Source organism: Odontesthes bonariensis, chromosome 12 (genome assembly GCF_027942865.1).
Source record: "Odontesthes bonariensis isolate fOdoBon6 chromosome 12, fOdoBon6.hap1, whole genome shotgun sequence".
NCBI lineage: Eukaryota > Metazoa > Chordata > Actinopteri > Atheriniformes > Atherinopsidae > Odontesthes > Odontesthes bonariensis.
In genome coordinates, this window is record NC_134517.1 from 22,834,680 (window position 1) to 22,851,714 (window position 17,035).

General features: G+C 40.5%; 1 protein-coding gene across 1 annotated transcript; it reads left to right on the plus strand.

Moving 5' to 3' along the window:
• Positions 1-16,613, plus strand: LOC142396722 (WD repeat, SAM and U-box domain-containing protein 1). Its single transcript, XM_075479749.1, has 11 exons — positions 1-672; positions 1,300-1,487; positions 3,081-3,167; positions 5,424-5,517; positions 6,022-6,055; positions 6,212-6,252; positions 6,617-6,723; positions 7,256-7,285; positions 11,169-11,345; positions 16,138-16,272; positions 16,405-16,613. The coding sequence occupies exons 1-11, from the start codon at positions 275-277 to the stop codon at positions 16,554-16,556; spliced, it is 1,443 nt and encodes a 480-aa protein (XP_075335864.1). The 5' UTR covers positions 1-274; the 3' UTR covers positions 16,557-16,613.
• The last annotated feature ends 422 nt before the right edge of the window (positions 16,614-17,035 follow it).

Sequence of the window (17,035 nt, forward strand, 5' to 3'; positions counted from 1 at the left end):
ATAAGTCCGGTCACATGACAGATAACAGCTGCGCGTGGTTAACTGATTTTATTGGCGTGCTCGAAGAAGAAGAAGAAGTGGGAAAACCCTTCATTACAAACGAGGAGCAACATTTTAACAGCTTGGCGTCTCTTTTCGTCACATTAGACAGCAAACAACAGGTAAAGTCTCGTTCGGTGTTCCGTCAGCCACTTCCTGTTTTCAACATTTAAGCATTTTGCGCCACCTTGTGTGCGACCTGCTCCTTCTGCCGAGCCAACGCATCTTCCACAAAATGGTGTCTCTAATTCGCACCCTGCGACATCACACAGACGAGGTCAGCTGCTGCGCCTTCTCTCCGGCTCTGCTGGTTAGCGGCTCGGTTGATAAAACTCTACGTGTTTATGACACGGCTGACTTCTCGGAGCTTCCTTTCTCCCCTCTGACGGGTCATGGCTACGGGGTTCACAGCTGCTGTTTCAGCCTCTGTGGTAGCTACCTGCTCAGCTGCTCCACGGACGGGTCCACCAGGGCGTGGAGCTCGGAGACAGGTGAGCTAATTGCAAAGCTCGAGCACCCGGGCCGCAGTCCGCTCCGAGTTTGCGCGCTGGCGCCGGACTCCTCCCTCCTGCTGGCGGGGGCCTGTGACGGCACCGTGGCCCTCTGGAACTTCCGCTCTAAAACACTCCGCAGGTACCACCTACCTACCAAGCACTGTTTACCACTCATATGGTTAGTTTCTCACCAAAAGTTAAATGTAGCCTGGAAATCCTCACAACTACTGTGGGAAGCTGTCACAATGACATCCCAGTATTATTATGCGCTTAACTTGAAGTCACTATGAAGTCACAAACCAAGACCAATATCACTAGTTTCTCATTTAGGAAATGACCAAATCAGTGTGAAGTATTGTTTGATTTAAAAACGGGCATTTTAAGAAAACTGTTAAGAGTAAAGATTGGTACTTTAGAGACTGGAAACTGAGCAACATCTCACAGCCTCCATCAGCAGATGGAGTCATTGCACAGCTGTCAGTGGTATTTCCTCTGCATGCAGTATAACAAGTTAGATTTATTAAAAAAAAAAATTTCCATCAGAGGCACACTTCAAACCCACAAGAACAGGCTTATTGGCTTCAAAAAATAAGGACAACTTTAGTGCAGTTCTAACATCAGGTTACTGCTTACAGTAGAGACCACTGCAATGGAGACAACCACATACAGGTGCAAACGATTCCATTAACTCTCAATAAATAACTAGGATGAGAATAAAATCTTACAAGGCTTTTGTGATGTAATTTGCCTGTTGATCTTTGCACAGATGTAATGCGGTGAGCGAGGCCAGCGTTGTGGCTTGCTGCTTTTCTCCTTGTGGCCAGATGTTTGTGACCGGCTGCACCCACGGAGACCTCAAACTCTGGGACGTTGATATCAGCCTCCTGTATGCGGTAAAGGACGCTCACGACCTGGGAGTCACCTGTTGCAGCTTTGCGCCTCAGTTTAATGTTGGTGAGTTGTCGTCATTTTTTTAAGGGCTCATCTCACTCACTTGTAGACGTGAAGATTTTTTTTCTTCTCAGCTTAGGTCTTGTCTTAGATTTCTACCACCACTTAGAAACTATGACGGTGAATGGAAATTTGTTTTTGGCGCTGGTCCCATTGGAAAAATTACAACTGACACTCAAGCGTGAAATAAATAAGAGCCGTCTCTATGGAGTGTGAGTATCAGCAAACGTTCTTGGTTTTATGGCTCTTTATTACTTTGTAAAGTAAAAGAGAAAGCAGATTATAATGAATTCTTTTACCCTTTTTCCTCCCAAAACTCCTTTTCAAAGATAAAATTAAAACCTACATCTACGGTGACACAAAACAAAGTTGTTTTTTCTTGATAGATTAGCAGAGAAAATGTCGTTCTGTTTTGCTCAAAGTTTCAGTTCTCGTTTGGGTTAGATTAGCTTATTTTTCCTGTTAACTTCTGTCCACAGATTTTTGATGTTTTGGTCAAGTGATGGAATGGCCATGAAAACAACCTGCGCCTCTAAATGTTTATCTCCAGAATTAATAGAATCCATTCTTCCGTCGATCAATGAAACACTTCCTGTGTCACTGGCTACTACACAAGCCCAAAGCATGATCAATAAGACTTTGTGCCTAACAGAGAGGTTGTCTTTCATAAAAGCTACACCTTTTGTCAAAAATATTTTAACTTCATCACTCCACAGAGTGTACCTCCAGAATACAGGCAAGTTTAGATAATAGTTGTCAATCTTCTGACCCCGATGTGGTAGGGATGCAAGAAATGTTTTCCATTGACATGATATTTTTGCAGGTGTGGTGCAGTCAAACGGTCCACCATCTCTCCACTGCCTGCTAAATCCTTGTGAAAGTTTTCTGCCGTCAAACAGAGATTTTGATTAGACTTTCTAGCAATCCTGCAAGCAGTTGTCATGGAAATTTCTCTAGTCTTCCAGACCTTAGGTTGTCAAACTGTTTTCTGCTATCTCCTATTTCTTATTTAAAAGAGAGAAGAAGAAGAAAAAAAACAGCTTTCTGAAGACTCGTTGTCATCTTTTCCTTATGAGCATCAATTATTTAACATTTTCACATAACTAGGCAGCTGCTTCGAGCAAGTTGTTGCTAATGAATGTTGGATAAACATTTTGAAGAGGTACAGAATTTAAAAAAGCTTAGAAATTTGAATAACCTGAATTTTCTTTGCAATAAAATCCGGGGGTTCACAAACTTTTGCTTCTTTTTCCCCTCAGCAAAATTGAGCCAAATATCCAACTAATCTTTCTTGAAACATTAGAAAGAATGTTTGATCTTTAACTTGAGAGGTTTGAACAGATCACTTCATGTTCCACTCATTAAACTAACATGGAGTTCAAAATTTCGCCTGTTGCTGAATTGCACTTTTGTACTTCAGAGGCAACTTATCTTTTATTTCTCAGTCAATCTCTACAGAAAACAGACTCAAATTATGAAGTCTATGCTTGCTAAGGCTTGTTACACATAGCAAACATCAGAATGTATTTATCTTCTTTTCTGGACTTCATCAAACATGAACTCTGAGGGATGGATGTGGCTTCTTTTGTTCTGCAGAGAGCTGCTGCGTGGAGTTTCGACTGGCCTCCTGCGGACAGGACAGCCAGCTGAAAATATGGATTGTTTCCCAGCACGAAGGAGCAGGTAGGTCGACCCGAATGATCTGCCCGCTTCCTCAACCAAACGCTCCCTCATTCCATTTCTCGTGTTGGAGAAAGAGAGACTCTGCTGGCTGGTGAAACCTTGAAATCTATCTGATGTGTGGGGAGAATTTTATTTGCTTTAAATCAAATGCAGGCTGACTCATTAATAATGTATCACCTTAAGACTTTATTGCTGAAATAAAGCAGCAGCAGGGGACTGTGCATGTGTTTAGATGAGTTTTGAAGGTCATCTGGTGCATACAGACCCATTAACATCTTGTACATTCGCCAGCATATTTCTTATATGTTCACAGGTTGTGTAACTAGGTTACGGACTGCATTCACATTATGTGCGTGGACATGCCATGGTGTTAGTTCTTGAGATGTGTTGCTGTGGTAACAGCTTCTTGGGAAGATTTGAAATGTCCCACATGACCTGAGTCCATGGTGATATTTTTTTTTTTTTTTTTTCTTTTCAGAGCAGCTTGTAGAGGGACACCAAACAATGTTTGTCCTCATTTTATTTCTTTACAATGCAGCTGCTCAGATGAGACGGAGTCTGCAACAAGCTGGTCTTTGTACGCTGTGGGTTTGTCTCGTCTTGGCGAGGGGATCGTATGCATGAAACCCTCTGCCAATATTTTATGAAAAAGAGACTCAAGTGTGGGTGATTCTGGTGAACAACTTTAAAAGGGGGATTGCTAATGATATTTTAACTATATATTTTTTGTGGTTTATATTTATTTTGGGCGACATCGAAAGATGATGTTCTTATTCCAGGGTCATTGTTGTCATCTTATTTATCAAAGTCCTCAACACGTTTTCTTTTGGGGACAGGTCAGAACTGCAGGCAGACCAGTCCAGAACCCATAACCTCCATTCCTGGAAAACACGTTGTTTTGAAGGCAGCATATTTTGCTCTAAAATCTCAGTGTACTTTTCTTCATTGATGCTGCCATCACAGAAGTGTAAATGAGCTTTGTCAAGCGCACAGATACAACTTCAAACATCAGCCTGGCTTTTGGACTTGTAGCTTATAACACTCTGGATGGTCCTTTTAATCTCTGGCCCAAAGTGACCATTTCTTCCAGAAAAGATGTCTTATAGTCTACAGAAGTTAGCTCTGCTTAAAGTTAGCCATAAGGCTTAAGTTTTACACAGTAAAGATTGTGAATGTAACGCTGTATAGTGCTTGACAACAGTTCCACACAGTAATACTTTGCCCAAGTACTTATACGAGCTATTGAAGAATGACAGGTTCTGTTTTAGGGACTGAAGTTCAGAGGTGTGCAGCTTAGATTTGTAGTTATGCGCTAGAAGAAGAAATATGCTCTTCTCTTTAATCATTCTTTCAGAAGCATTGTTTTTAAACTTTGATTTTTCTGATGAATTTGTTAACAAACTGGAGATCTTCTCCCCACCTTTGCTCCTGAGGGACGCAGCCATTTATGGATGCTGCTTTTGTACCAAATCATGATCACTTTCACATGTTTTTACTTATAGCTAAAATGAAATTAATTTAAAACATAAACAAATGATATTAACAATTGACATTTAGTTGATGAGTCAAAATATGAAATATTTTGGGTTCATAAGTGTGCAAAGAAAGTAAATGTAGGAGTCGCTGCCATGTCTCATAGCTTATATTCATCAGACTGTTCAGACCTCCTGTGATGATGCAGTAGTTTTGCAATCACAGTTGTGAATATATATCTATATTGTCTGCACCAACTACACCAAGTCAAATTCCTTGTAAGTGCAAACCTACTTGACAATAAACTCTATTCTGATTCTGAAATTGTGACAAGGCTAGATAATATATATATATATATATATATATATATATATTTTTTTTTTTTCCCGATGGCCTGCATTTATATCATGGCTTTATCCATAAGTTACTTTTACTTTGCAGACAGAAAAACTCACAAAGGCTGCTTGTAATGGTGAAATACAACTTAAACGTCCACAGATACTTCACACGAGTATAAACTTAGTGTGCTTAAACTTAACGTGAGAATTCCCTGTTTATGGTACTTTATACTTAAAAGTTGTGAAAGCTTAGCTCATGTTTTTATGCAGAAAAAAAAAATCATCTTTTGTCTGTAGGCAGCTGGCAGCAGGAGGGAGAAGTCACTGGAAAAATTGAAAGGAAGGCTGAATTTTAGTATTCTTGGTCAGTTGCAGGGGTCAGCAGCAGATGCAATACAGACCTAACCTTTTTTTTCTAATCTTGTGTGTGTGTGTTGGTCCACAGCCTGCACCATGAAGCTGCTTCACACTCTCACCAGCCAGTCGGCTCCTGTTCTGTCTTGTGCTTTCTCTTCTGATGGAGAGCTGGTTGTCTCTGGGTAAGGTGCTCATCACACCAATAAAAATCATTTCATCTAGACTTCAAATAGGCAGCGCAAATAAATACCTCCTGCTTTGGTGACTGAATATTGATCGTCCTGCCTGTCGGGTCATGTTCTTCCATTTTTAAATTTTTTTTTATTTATTTGCTGTGAAATTATTTGTCCATTTGAAGTAAATGAAATTTGATTGAGGCAGTCTGTGTTTAATGCTCTTTTATTTATTTTTTTCTTCTCTGAACTGTGAACAGCAGATGCCACTGCTGAGTACTGATCCTGCTGTTCTCTCATTCGGCCACAGGAGTGCACTTTGTTATTATGGGGCTCCTGTTGGGTCCTTCTGTTTCTCCTGGCTGAAACTCAAACATACTGAAGATGAATCTGTGCTCTTCTTTTGTTTCTAGTGTTGATTTAGGCAAAAAGCCATCTTCCTTGATTATTCTGTTATGTAGATTCATGGACGTGGATTCTCCCAATGAATTTGATGTTTTTTTTATTCAACAGCTCTGTGGATAAAAGTGTAGCAATATATGATGCGGTAAGCACAGCACAAACATTAAAAAGAAAGTATTTATTTTTCCTCATTCTGCTTTAGTAAACTGTGACAAAGAAGATGTCTCAACAATTATTCTCCATAAACACAGATGCCAAACATTTCTGTTTTGATTCGGTTTTGTTTGTACTGTGTTTACAGAACCTGGGTACCCTGCTCCACACTTTGAAACAACATGACAGGTAAATTACCTAACCTCCCGCTGCGATACAATCTCTGCAGCTCTCAGGCAAACAGTGAAATCGGAGCCTCAGTGTTTCAGATCAAAACATGTGATTTTTGCTTGATTAGTTTTTCCCCGAAGCTCTGAGGTGCAGTGATGCAACAATATATTCTGCTTTCTGCTCAGTCATTGATGTGGCATCACAGGTAAGAACCAGCAGAGCGCTTTGAAGTGCATGAAAGGATTTAAGATGATCTAAGACACTTTTTTTTTCTCTTAAGGGGTTGAGGGAACCTGACTTTTAAGGCTGATCTCTTCCTGTGCCAGTTTCAGTGTGTAACGCACACCCTTCACATTCCTGCTTCTGTTCCTCCTTCCTGCAGATATGTCACTGCCGTTGCTTTGTCCCCCACCTTTGGCCTGATTGCAACCGGCTCCATGGACAGATCAGTCAATTTGTGGAGAATAGGAGATGAGGATGGCCAAACTGGTAAATAATAAGCAGAGAACTGTTTGGGTTGGTCCTTTTAAAATGTACGATCCCACCACTGTGAGTGGTGCAAAGCCCAGGAGCTGTTTGCAAAGCTGTTTCAAAAGAGCATTTTGTGAGATATACAGCCAGAGAAGCTCCTGTTACACGCGTATGGCTGTCTGATTGTAATGTCTGCTGGAGGAATTATGATTGTTTATTGATGCAGCTGAGCAAACTACCACTGAGCTTCAGAGAGCTGTTGTTATGGAGGTAAATGCTACCTAAAACAAAAAGAAGTTTCAGCCTACATAAAAAAAAACATAAAAAAAACCATTTTGAAATGGAAAGGTGCAGTCGATGAACATCTTGAAGCTTAATCAGTGCAGCTGCCATAAGTCAGGTTAATGGTGACGATGACATTTCTTCTGCATTAAGATCTGTTTCTTTTTTAACCTCAGTACCTATGTTTTTTTTCATGTTGCCCCTTTAATCTTCTTTCTTTCAGTCTTATCACACTTTAAACTTATTTCCTTTTTATGTTTTTCTGCAGCCACTGATTCACTGCAGACGTTGCGTCAAGGTAAATGAATACATCGCTTTGTTATTCCCTCAGAAATATCCAGTTATTCAGTTAGCCTCTGGGTTTTAACCAATGATGTTACACTTTGATACCTTATGTTTAGAAGATTTCATGTCTGGATCCATTAAAAACGCCTTATTGTTGACTTGTAATTTATCTTTTTGCTTGTGCTGAGAGGCTTTATGGGAGTTTCTTTTTTTTGTGGTTATCCTTTGATATAAATGGGAACCAAAAACTATGAATAAAATGAAACCATGATGGTCTGTTATTATGTCTCTAATCCTCACACAGCCCATCTATACCTATTGAAACACTTAGAGTAAAAATTAAGTTTTTCATATAAGTACATAAGTTAAAGGGTTGGTGATCAAACTTTGTATTGATTTGATGTATCTTTTATTAACTCTGAATGCATTCACAAACATAATTTACCTTGATTTAACCCCTTTACGCCTATTGTCGCACATATGCTACAAACTGTAGCCGGAGTAACCGTTGACTCCAAATTGACCAGGATGCCTGTTGTCGCAAATTTGCAACATACCAAAAATTCTATTTATTTTTTGTGCAAAAGTGGAATTAATAATCTCAGCATTATTTACTTAAAGGCTAAAATGCACACAAAACATTTTTTTTTATATACAGCTATATAAATTCAGGCATTAAAAGTAGGGTAGGAGATCCTGGATTTTGAGTCCAGCGAAGCTGCATTTTGAAAATACACCGGTAAAAAGTCCCAACCCTTTTCTTCACTTTCCCCCCGAAGGCACGCCTCTAGAGTACATGAACGCGCATGAGCACGAAGGTGCACGAGCGCTGTTCTGACAGCAAGCATCGATCGTTGCTTCAATCGTTATTTAGTATTTAGTATATGCTAACTATACGTTTAATAATGCTAGGTGCTAGCCAAGCTGGCTCTAGTTTAGCTTCCTGCCAAGCTCCTGGACGCGTAATTCATTCACGGAGCAGGGTACGCGCACAGGGGGAAGGAGGGGGAGGGAGGAGCAGATTGCAGTTTGATAGACGGCATCAGTATCCAATCATTGTGAACGGTCCGTTCACAATGATTGGATACTGTTTTTCCTAGATTGTACGTTCTAGAGGCCACTAAAACTTTTCATATTTGTGTCAAAACTTTTAATTAATTGGTTGCAATGGGGGTGTGAAGAGTATTTCAAGCAATATGTAAAAAAATGTTCCAGGAAAAGATCCCCTACCCCACCTTTAAGGGGTTAGTCCAATTGGATGTTTATTTCATAAGCAAATGTACAGATGCTAATTTTCAAAACTAGGGTGACGAACATGGTAAACAGTGTAGCCGCTAAGCTTTGTTAATATTATCACTGTTAAAGTTAGGCATATCAGTGCTGCTTGTGTACAGTAAAAATGTGTGTAGCACCTCTCAACAAGGTCATTTAAACACATAAAAAGCCAGTAAGACAACCATTAAACAATAATGAAGCATTGTAAAAACTTAATTAGATCAAGACATGATCTGCCATTTATTTGGCCCAATGTAAGTGTTGTCCCAAATCTGTCAGTGCACATTACTTTATTTTAGTCCACGTTCAACATTTTCGTCTGATTGTAAATGTACTATTATTCCTCCCACCTATATTAAAAGAAAATCATGTCATCTTTTAGTGGCATTAACATCTTCTTATGCTTATTGTTCCTACAGTCAAACTGAAAGATGGTGAAGTAGTGTTCAGTTTTCATGCACCACACACAAGATATTAATCCGTCCTGTTAATCTGAACTCGAGTCAGGTTGAGACCGCCTGGTGCAACGTTTGAAATAACAGACTCCGTGTACTGATAGATGTCCTGCCTTAACAGGTGCAGCAAAAGTAACAGAATAGCAATGGAGAGGGAAGAGTTACTCCAAATGAATGAATAAATAAAAATGCTATATACTTTTTGCAAGGAATGCTCAATATTGGCACATCATTGGTATTGGCAGAAGAAGGTTGCCAAGTAAGATGTCTCCAAAAATCAATTATTATGGTTCTCCACTTTACAGTTTTTATTCATAATGTTGCATGAAAAATCAATAACATAAATCTGTCAGGTTTTACTTTTAAGTTGCGGAAATTTTCTTATCTCAGCCGAGTGTACATTTAAAAAGCATCTGCATGTGGGCCATTGTGATATCTGTAAACTAACCTGATCCAGGAGACTTGAATCAGAAAAGCACTTTGGTATCAACACATTCAGGTCTTTACAAATCCATGATAATGTCTTTAACTCTATGGAAGCAGGACATATCAGTGGGTTTGTCTGTATTTGACTATTTTCTGTGGACTGAAAAAGTATTTGCATGCTAGTGAGAATTTGCAGCAGCAGGATGATGGAGTATGTGGGTCTGACTGAAAAATAACTAGCCCCAATGTTTTTGGAAATTAAGTCATGCATACAGAGTACAAAACATGACCTGGATTTACAGTTTTTGTGCATCAGTGAGGCTCAGAGTGAAATGTGCCATCAGGATTAAGCTTTGCAGGCAAAACTTATTAGCAAGTTGAATTCATTGTCGGTTTTGTCGTTTAATTATATGACCATAAAAAAAAAGAAAAGAAAATAGAGTATCATCACCCTCATCCTTTAAGCTGAAAAGAAATGATGATGAAAAAGGCCTCATTTGTCCACCTAATTGAACACTGTAGCAGTCCCAGACTGCAGTGAAGCAATGCAGTTTTCATGCTTTTGACTGAGTGTTTCCATGACTCAGTCTCCTAAACTTTGAGACTCCAGATGCTCTCCTATATCAGCCAGGGCTGCAGAGAGGAAGTGCTGTTACTCTGTTAAACCTATCTGACTTAAATAAGTGGACATTTCCTCTGACTTTGTAGTTTTACTCTCACCAAAAAAGAAAATTGTGTTAAATCTACAACCTCAAAAATTTACGTTTTGACTCTTCATGGTATTAAAAGCACAGGCTGCATTCCAGTTCTGGGAGGACTTATTTATGTGCATGCTGGTGGTACCGTCCTGGATTTCTTTTGGGAAACTTGCTGTAACCAACCTGATTTATCATTAATTAATTGACCTGAGCTTTCCCTGCAGTGACGATTCAAGATGGCTGCTTTGAGTACAGTCTTCAGAAGGTTTGGTATCCAACAGCGAGTCCTTATTTTCCACAAAACAAATAAAACCATAATCAGAGATGTCAGTTTTTCCATAAACGGCAGGATCAAAATGCAGCTCAACCACAGAACTGTTTTAGGGGGATTAAATGTTATGTGGTGGAAAATTTTAACAAATTCTTTTGGGCTCAGTTGAGAAAGAAAACGAGGGAAACCCAACACCTCTCTGTCTGCAGCGTTATTCTTCACGAGGCCAACAGTTGGCGATGGGAACTATAAGACAGCTGTGAGATATCATTAACAAGGCCGACGCACAACAGGCCAGTTTGTGTCTGCCGTGTATGAAAAATGATTGCTGCTCGCTGAGATGGTGTCGTGAAGGTTGATTAGCTTCATTCTGGCACAATCTGAAATAACATAACCCTGGGGTTTCGTTTCTTTGGATCACATGCCCGCACGTGAGGTCAGCTGTGTGTGTGTGTGTGTGTTATTGTTGAGAGATCCAGCCTCTTCACTGTGGGGGGAAAGCAAGGCCTATTGATGTAAATGAATAATTTATAATATGAAGACTTTGTTTAATGTTGTGTTCTTAGAAGTGATGAAAATACAGCTGTGTGTTTATATGTGGCTGTGTGTGTATGTTTGTGGGTGGGTGCACATGAAAGTGATAATCGCTCCCATATCACCGCAGAGGGAATGTGTCCTTTTCTGTGGAGCGTTAGAAGAATCTGGTTGTTTGCAGGAGATTGGGGCGTAATAGCCGAGCACTTCCTCTCATCCTGTTGTGTGTTTTTGCAGGAAGGAAGCTGCCGGGTCACTCTAGCCTGCTGCTCGCTGATTGGACAGAGCAGGATGTGCAGGCTTGGCTGTGCGAGGAGGGACTGAAGGAGCTCGTCACTACCTTTAAAGCCAATAACATCGACGGACCAGAGCTGAACCAGCTGAGCAAGGAAACGGTGGTCGAGTTGGGAATCGGTGAGCATGGAATATGGAACGATGTCGTTCAGTAGAGTATATTAGTGTACATGCACACACACACTCACACACACACACAGGCACTTTGACATTCAGTGTTTCTGTGGGGATTTACTCTGTGATCCGAAAACATAAGTGAATTGGAAACCATGATATAAGCTGCTTTTCATAGTGATCTGATTTGTGGATGAGAAGCTGTAGCATGTCTCTCTTTTTACAATCGCACATCCTACAGTGAGGACAGCACCCTGCAGAATGACCTTTACCCCACAAACACTAATAATCCCTCTAACAATAAGATTAGTTCATTCCGCAGTCCAAGGGCAAAGGGTCGACAGTCTCTGAACAAATTTAAGCCAGAGAGTCAAAGACACCAAATAACATGCATTTATTACCGTCTCCACCAGAGCAATCATGTTTTAAAGGAATAGTGTGAATAAAGGAGAGTACGTGGTCTGCAGGAATGTTTAGGTGGGTGATGGGTGTCAAAGTAACATTTACATCAGAGGCAGAAAAATCAGACACTTCAGAGCACTGCACAACCTCCACCTTTTTTTCCCTAGTGCACATTTATTTAGTCCAGAGATAAACATCTGAAATGCATGTTTAAGATGTTTCACTGCTCCAACATATCTGAGTTGATCCATTCATTCTAATCGGTGTGTGTTTTGGCAGACATTTTACAATTTCATAAAGAATATTAACTCAACTTGATTTTGATGGCAGCAACGCATCTAAAGAAAAGCTGGGACAGGGGCAACTAAATGTGTGTTAAGTGGAACTAAAAAGAAATGGCAAGATTGGGTTTAAAAACAGCACCTTAAAGAGGCAGAGTCTCTTAGAAGGAATTATAAACACAGGTCCAGTATTCTGCAAGAATGGCTCCACAAATTTTTGAGCAATTTCAGAATAATGTTCCTCAAGAAGCCTTTGAATATTACTCCTATGGAACTGGTAACATGTACATCTAGATAGGCACAATCAAAGCTGAAAGGTATGCACAGGTTTTAGAGCAACATGTTCCTCCATCCAGATCACGTTTTTCAGGGAAGGCCTCAGCAAGACCACGCTAAACTGCATACTACAGCTATTACAACAACAAAGCTTCATAACAGAAGAGTGCAGGTGCTGGACTGGCCTACCTGCAGTTCTGAGCTTTTACCATCTGAAAACATTTGGGGGATCATGAACTGCTAAATATGACTAAGAAGACACAGGACTGTTGAGCCGCTAGCATCCTATATCGGACAAGTATTTCCTCATTTATAAGTCCAGCAGCTGGTCCTCCTCAGTTCCAGATGTTTTCAGGCTGTTGTTAAGGAAGACGGGATGCTACATAGTGGTAAACATGGTTCTGTTCCAACTTGCCATCAAATTCAAGATGAGCTAATGTTTTCTTTAATAAACAACTAAAATGTCTCATGATCTACATTTGAATTTAAAGCAAATTTTTCAAATGTTGCTCAATGGAAAATGTGCATCAGGCTTGTATCCATTATCGGGTTTAACGAACAAACTAAGCTGTAGTGATGTCAGAAGGCGGTATTGCAGGTTACGTAATGCACGGCTGTAATAAATGCAGTATTTGTTGCTCGCTGGAACCAAAACTCAAGGATGTAGCAATCAGTGCGTTATTTGTTTTTCTATTTTTTTCAATTGGCATTTTCCATCCCAAGTTTTTTTTTTTTTTTTTTCATAATTTTTCCATCTTTTCCATATTTTGGGGTTTCAAGATGGGGCTGCACGGTGGTGTGGTGGTTAGCACCGTTGCCTCACAGCAAGATGGTTCCAGGTTCAACTCCCGGCTGGGGCCTTTCTGTGTGGAGTTTGCATGTTCTCCCCGTGTATGCGTGGGTTCTCTCCGGGTACTCCGGCTTCCTGCCACTGTCCAAGAACATGCATGTCAGGTTAATTGGTGTCTCTAAAATTGTCCTTAGGAGTGAGCGTATGTGTGGTTGTTTGTCTCTGTGTGGCCCTGTGACGGCCTGCCTCTCGCCCGCCGAGATAGGCTCCAGTCCCCCTGCGACCCGACCGACGGATTCAGCGGGTATAGAAAATGGATGGATGGATAGTTTCAAGATGACACAACAACAGCTGTCTCCAGCCTAATTATGATTACTGGCTGTAATCATGTAGCCTACTCACTAAGCCACCCATAATCACAGCAAAAACACCCTTTTGGCTGCAGTTGTTTGCTTCAGTTGGACAGCAGCGGACAGCACAGCCAACGCTACATGCTGCTCAGTAATGCAGAGCCAGTCTTTTGTCTTCTCCATAGTGTTTAAGACGGAGAACAGCTCTCATCATTGCCGCAGACTGGACAGGAAATGGACTTTTCTGCCATACAACCTTCAACTGTAATTTGGTATGCATGCAATTTGTGTAAGTGTGCACATGTGCATAGGCATACACACACACCCAGTGCAAATACGATTTCAGCACAATTGATGAAATATTCATAAATGTTTGAGTAAAGGAGAAAGAGAGAAAATTCTGATATCATTCAGCGTATCTCCATGGAGACAGCCTCATTTGGCAGTTTTATCGTAGCATTGCTTCAAATTATCAATCTAAATGTAAAGTGGACAGTATTTTGCATCTGATGAAAGATGGAGCAGTGTGTGGAAATCTTAAACAAGGCTCTACCCCTGTTTAAGTTCAAATTCTCAGTCCAACAGCTGTTTATTAGCTGAATCAGAGGATTGTATGTGTCCATAAGTTTCATCAACAGAGAAACCTCATGATTGAATGTATGTCATTTTTCCAGTAGGTCTTGTTTGTTGTCTGTTTTATCTTAGGCGCCCTTTAGCCGAATGCTTATGTTGCATAAGCTGTTGATGGAGAACTGGTTCATGGTAACAAGTAGCCACAGTCTTTCTGATGTGCACTCTCTCTAATTCCTATTCTATGAATGAGTGCCAAATGAAGACAAATTCATAATATTCAATGCGGTCTGTTGAAGTAAACGGTCCCCTGCTGACAGAAGCTGATTGTGAAGATCTCTTTGTTTGTTGGAGGCTGATTGCTCTTATAAATGTGTGAAATATTCTCAGAACATGGACCCATTACATTATTACAGCAGCAGCCATGAGCGCCTCAAAGTAACTGCCTATCACTCTGAAAATGAACATGATTGATGCCCACAAAGCAGGAAAAGGCTAATAGGAAAAGCATTTCAGGTAGACGTTTCCTCAGTTTGGAATTTGATTAAAAGTGTAGTTAACGGAGATAGTGGTGGTCAGATAAAGTCTTCAAGACTAATTAAACCTTTCTAAGAAGCACTTGTAAGACTGATAGAAAGGCAAGTCAATACCTGTTTAACTGGAGGACCTTCTGGAAGATTGATTAGACACTGCAGTGGTGGTTCCACTGAGCAGCAAAATCTGCACAAATATGAACCGTATGGAAGAGAGATCTGAAAAAAATCCTTTTCAGCATACTAACCCCAAAGTTCAGCTTCAAATATCTGTATATGAATATCTAAACGAGTCTAATGCCTTTTGGAAATGAGACAAGACTGATGGAGTTTAAGTGAAACAGTTTAGGTAATAAAGGCATAGTTGCAGAAAAGAGGATGGGCAGAAAATCATGAAAAGAACACATGACAGTTGGGCAATGGAATTAATAAGGCTTTGGGTTGTGTTGCAGCCAGTGGGAAAAGGAAAAGTCCACAGGAAGAGGGAAGGGTTCAGTTAAATACAAGCAAACCTAACACTATCTGTAAACAATGCTGAGGACTAAATGAGGAGAACTTCTGCAAACGCATAATAATTCTTAGCACACCTCAAAATCAACTCCCTGCATGAAAACTTGAAGGGCTTTTACCATGTTTCTCTCTTTCCTCCCACCTAAGCATCATTGATCTGTGCGCCTACCTGAAGAGAGCAAGACGATATGAGTGAAGCCACATTATTTCTCCACACAGGTGTACAACTTGTCCGTGTGCAGAACTGATTGCATCATTTATCAGGAAAAGCATTTCTTTAGCTTTGGGTCGTAGAAATGAACTAGTCTTAATTAGCCTGCATTTGATAGATAAACGATGCATTTTGTGAAAACTGAAACATACGGAGATAATTTCAGGAACTAAAAAAAAAAATTATCCAAAAGCAATAACGATGATAATGAACTTCAAAAGATTAACAGTGAACATCCAATATGTGCAGCCAGGAACGTGTCTAACTATCTTTCAGCATTACACTTTGAAATGCAGATGTAAAAAGTGTTGTGGGGGGGGTTATGTTGCTCATTCAGTTTCTGTATTCTAAAAAAGAAATTATTTGGACTTCAGAATGCAGGCAAGAAAATATCTCTGCAGCTGTTCCAATGTGGTGCTGCCATTACACAGAGTAAGTAATCACGTTCAGCCATAAAGGTCGCCCCTCCCTCTTCGTTGGTGGGGAAATTTGCAGCTGATGACAAATTCAAAGGGTGCTGTCAGCAGGCAGAGACGTGCAGCTGTGTGCAGAGTTATTTTCCTTCATTGGACCTGTTGGGAGTTTTATTTTCAGCCAGAATAAAAGGAGACCCTTAACTTGCGAGAGCTGTAAAGCCATCCCACAGCAAAGGTGTTTCGGCTCTCTGACTCAGAGCAGGTTGATGGAGAGTTATTCCAGTTTTTCTTTTATCTGAGAAAACCAGAGGACAGGTTCGTACAGCGCCTGTCTCACTGGGTCAGTTAAGCAGAAAACACTCGAGTGCCATAAGAAAAACAGGTCAGCAGTGAGCTCATCTTCAATGATTTAAAAATGATGATTATTATTGAGACTAAAACTGAGCTGTGATGTTTTAGATTCCGTCGGCCTCCGTGGTCGTCTTCTGAGGAAAATTGAGTCCCTGAAGGCAGCACAGAGCGGCTCCGAAGCCCCAGATGAGTTTCTGTGTCCAGTTACCAGAGAGCTGATGAAGGACCCGGTCATTGCTGCAGGTTAGTTAATAGATTTTAATCTAAAATATCTTTCTCTGAGCGCTTACCTCAAAGGCAGTCATTTGATTCTCTATCACAGCTTCACCACCATAGTTTCTACCTGAATTGTCTCAGTGTGGGTCTTCTCCACAGATGGATATTCATATGAGCGAGAAGCCATAGAGAGCTGGATCAGAGGCAAGAACAAAACCAGCCCCATGACGAACCTGCCCCTCCAAACAACACTCCTCACCCCCAACAGATCCCTCAAGATGGCAATAACACGATGGAAGTCAAGCCAATAGGCTAAGCTCCACCCCCCTCCCTTATAATAAACTATATTATTATTGTAATGATTATTTTTAAAAAAAAGTACAATACATCGCACTCACGTCAAGTTATTTTCGGCACTGGTGAAATCGCGTGGAGGAGGGAGCCGTAGGCAGAACGGGCAGAACTAGACATGAAGGCATCTGATTGTTTTTTTTTTTTTTTGTCCTCGGCCCGAGGAGTTTGGATTGGTCAGCTTTTTGTCAATCCTGCAGCTGCCACAGGTCTGATTATTTTCGGCCCTTTTTCTAGATACATCATGTATAGATTACTCTCAGGATAGACGGACCATTTCACCCAGTATTACAAATGTGTTTCTGAACAGGAATACCAACCATGCAATACTGCAAATGTTTCTGTTGCAAAAACACAAAGATTTGGAGTACAATTCAAATAGGACTTTATGAAGTAAATACCAGTTTGATGCCTTGATGATATCGTTGGTTTGTTGAAT

Coding starts and splice junctions, on each gene's coding strand:
- LOC142396722 (XM_075479749.1), top strand. CDS start 275: ATGGTGTCTCTAATTCGCACCCTGCGACATCACACAGACGAGGTCAGC. Junction 11,346..16,137: donor GGTGGTCGAGTTGGGAATCG/GTGAGCATGGAA, acceptor GTGATGTTTTAG/ATTCCGTCGGCCTCCGTGGT. Junction 16,273..16,404: donor GGACCCGGTCATTGCTGCAG/GTTAGTTAATAG, acceptor TCTTCTCCACAG/ATGGATATTCATATGAGCGA.